Below are 3,523 nucleotides of genomic sequence, written 5' to 3'. Positions count from 1 at the left end.
TTTAAAGTTGACGGATCAGGGTCAAGTTTAATAAATTCAGGTTATGATTATGGGTAATCACTAGTCATAACTTTAAATCACTAAAAAGAGAGATTCAGACCTTTTCCCACTGGTCTAACAATAAAACGCTAAGGTTACAAACGGAGGGAGAGATCAAGACAATGATCTCTACCGTTCTCACTAGTCACCACGTCATAATTATGATCCAAAATTTGAACACGTTGCTGACCAAAATACCCTCCTATGCTATCTCTGCCTTGGAGGGATGTCGCCAGCACAGCATGAGCACCGTTGGATCTGAAGGTTGGATGGTCGGATTGAGCAGCCGGAAAGCAGCCAACGGAGGCAGATGAAGGGTAGCTTAAGAAGGTCAAGTGGTGCGGAGAAGGAGATGATAAGAATACAGGTAGCGTGTGAAGAAAGTCATTGTTGTTGACTAAATCGTAAGCCCTTTTGGCTCTTCTCGCAGCGGTTCTCTCCTTCTTGTGTGCGTTCTGGTGGCCTCCTAGGGCTTGGGAACTCTGGAACTTTCTTGAACAAAAGAGGCAAGCGAATACTCTTGATGAAGATGTGTCTTCGTCTGTCTTGCTGGCTTCTTTAGTTTTGTTGATCTCTTCGTCTTCTACTACTTGATGGTGATGATCATCTTCCATTCTATGTTATCTATACAGAAAGACTAACTTCCAGTGAGTGCCAAAACAATATGGAGAGCTAACTCTAAACTAAGAAATGACTATTTATATACCTTGAGTTGAAGACTAAGAGAGAGAATGTGTGTGTTGTGGACTGGAGATGATGAGTTTAAAAGGGCAATGGAGAAGATGTGAAGTAGAGAAGAAGTCAAGTTTAAGATGGTGTTTGAGGAGAGTTGGAAAATGTGAAGAATCTGAATCTGTGAGTGGATTCATTAGTGCTGTTTACTGTCAAGGGTTATGGTCTGTTCTGTTGCAGAGACAACTTTGAGGGCAGGTTCTATTACCCGTATGGGCTTGGGAACAGAGGAGATAAAAAAGAGTCAGAGATAAAGAGAAAGAGTTAAAGGTCTTGCATGTAGATGAGAAGGAGAATGATTGGTGAGAAAGAAAGAGACTTTTGAATTGGGGAAATGGAACTTCTTTTTCTTCTATCTTGAGATTAGAAGATTTTTGTTCTGTTTTGCTTCTAGTTTAAATGGAACTCATATTTGCTATTGGTCTAATCATAAACGTCCTCCTTTGTTAATGCTGACCATGCCTTTAATGAACTTAATACTTCTTCCGTTTAAATGTGTCACTGAGAAAGATACTAACAAACACACATTAAGGACACTTATCTCTTGAACAAAGATTTGGAAAGTGATGCCAAGTTGTGTTAGAAAAAGAAAGGATGCCCCATAACTTGAGAAAGCAAATGGGTAGACATAAAGACTGATAATATGTCCTGACTGGTCGCACCGCCACTTCCCCTTGCAACTTGTCTTCACCTTGGTGGCTACATATCATTCACACAACAAAAAGATATTAACTATTAGGCTTATGTTTATGGATCTGTTGCGGCCCATTTAGCTTTAGTACAGTGGTTTTTCACTGGCTGGGCGTTATTTGATTTGGGCTTAGCTTTAGGGTCTGGCCAGTTGCGGTGACAAGACGTTTACAAATGCCGGTGATTGCAGTTTTAATCGGTACTAAGAGATTCGTACGACTGATTCAACGGTTAGAAATTGTTGTGTTTGGCTAACAACCAAACGCATCAGTTAAATAATAAACTAACAATATTTACATTTTATATAATCATAAAATATTAAAAATCATATTATTATAATAAATATAAATTTTATATTTATAAACTATACTATTAATTTTTTAAAAAAATTATACGTAATATTTTTGTTTGAAAATTTTATAGCATAAATTAAAATATAATATATATTTTTTATTATTACTGTTATTTCAAATTTAAAATTTAATTAAATATTTTTTTTTTATATTTATATAGCTTTTTGTAAAAAAAGAAAAAAATTTATCATCCCGCAACCGTACGTAACCGCAAACGCTAGCTGAAACCAACTTTTGAATTTAAAAAGTTCGGAGCGGTCTGAAGCGACTTATAGCGTTTTCAGTAATTGTTTCAAAATGTCAACAATTGCATAAGTTGCGTTTGCGGGTGCTACCGAAGAAACTAGTCATGTCCTTAGTAGTTTGCAAGAAAATCTACTGGTATCGTTAGATGTGAAACAATGTAAAGAGTAAAGACATCGAAGAGGATGTCATACAAGAAAACCCTCAAAAGTATCATGTATTTGCAAGATTGACTTTCAACTAGAAATTTATATATAAGCCACCCGTTCATCTAATTTTTTGACTAAACTGTACGCAAATATATATAACTATGCAATCAACAGAAAATAATATTTTACACAATTAGGTAAATACGTAAAAGAAAGAAAAGCACATGATTAGAGTTAAACTATTTTGTATCAAATTTTAGAAGCAACATGTAAATTTTAAAGCGAATATGTGACAAGGATCTATAAACTCTTCAGTGTTCAGCATCTACAAGTCTACAGATAAAATTTTCCACGTCGATCACATTATTGTTTGTTATTTAAAAATAAAACTTCCGAGTAATTATTGAAACACGATGATGGCCCCAACCAAAATTTATATCATTGTAAGTTTGGTCCCAGTCGGGCCTTTTAACACGTTGACAAGTCTAAAGGTAACTTAAATGCTCTCATCTTCTTATCCTTCTCAGTTACTAACACATTTTCAATTAAATAATCGTGGATACACAGAATCATCATCTAGAAGGCTCGTAGCTTGGTGGGCGAGAGACATGACAGTATGTTTTAGTGCGCCACATGAGCTCACGACACTACCTCAGCAAACGTCACTTTGACGAGCTCATGACATTGTCGTGACAAAAAAAAAGAAGACGAGCTCATGACATTGATTCATGTTGAACGTGTTAAATTCATGAATTTAAACCTACCAACTTTAAATGAAAAGACAACTGTCGGCAAAAAAAAAAAAAGTAGATGAACACAAAAAAAGTAGATGAAGGACATTTACATGTTAACTCATTCGGATCTGAGATCATTATTCAAGTAAGACTATCTCCAATAGCTCATTTTAATTTTTACTATAAAATAGAAAACTTTATAATAGAATTGAGTTATACTATAATGCTACTTTATTTTAGAATGAAAAATAGAACGATGAACCAAAGAAAACAACTTCTCTATATATAGAGTAAACTCAATTTTTACTCTATTATAAAGTAAATATAGAATACTATTAAATCACTTTTATTTTAGACTTTATTTTAGAGTATAAAATTGAGTGAAGATGGAAATGCCCTACACTAATTATACAACAAATGTTTCGAAGACATCGAAGAAGTTGCAAATATTAAAATGCAAGCATCCACACTCGTCCGAATGAATCAATGATTAAAAAATATAATAGACCTAACCAACCGATCTTGCTGAGAAACCGTCCAGATTCATGTGAGACCTCTCCCTTACTAATGGATTCATATATTA

The 3,523-nt window shown here is 34.6% G+C and overlaps 1 protein-coding gene across 2 annotated transcripts; it reads right to left on the bottom strand.

Moving 5' to 3' along the window:
- LOC106409306 (protein LATE FLOWERING) lies at positions 1-1,224 on the bottom strand. 2 transcript variants are annotated; one of them, XM_013849961.3, is made up of 2 exons: positions 746-1,224; positions 1-663 (listed from the first exon to the last, which is right to left on the bottom strand). In XM_013849961.3, exon 2 carries the CDS (start codon positions 651-653, stop codon positions 135-137), a length of 519 nt encoding a protein of 172 aa, XP_013705415.2. In that variant the 5' UTR covers positions 654-663; positions 746-1,224; the 3' UTR covers positions 1-134. The 2 variants fall into 2 exon arrangements, with proteins under 2 accessions (XP_013705415.2, XP_013705416.2); XM_013849962.3 differs by having other exon boundaries at positions 1-676; positions 746-1,192.
- Between the last annotated feature and the right edge of the window lie 2,299 nt (positions 1,225-3,523).

This window comes from Brassica napus, chromosome C7 (genome assembly GCF_020379485.1).
Source record: "Brassica napus cultivar Da-Ae chromosome C7, Da-Ae, whole genome shotgun sequence".
In the NCBI taxonomy this organism is placed as follows: Eukaryota; Viridiplantae; Streptophyta; class Magnoliopsida; order Brassicales; family Brassicaceae; genus Brassica; species Brassica napus.
The sequence above is the reverse complement of the archived record's forward strand: the minus strand, read 5'-3'. Positions and strand labels throughout refer to the sequence as shown.

Coding starts and splice junctions, on each gene's coding strand:
- LOC106409306 (XM_013849961.3), bottom strand. CDS start 653: ATGGAAGATGATCATCACCATCAAGTAGTAGAAGACGAAGAGATCAAC.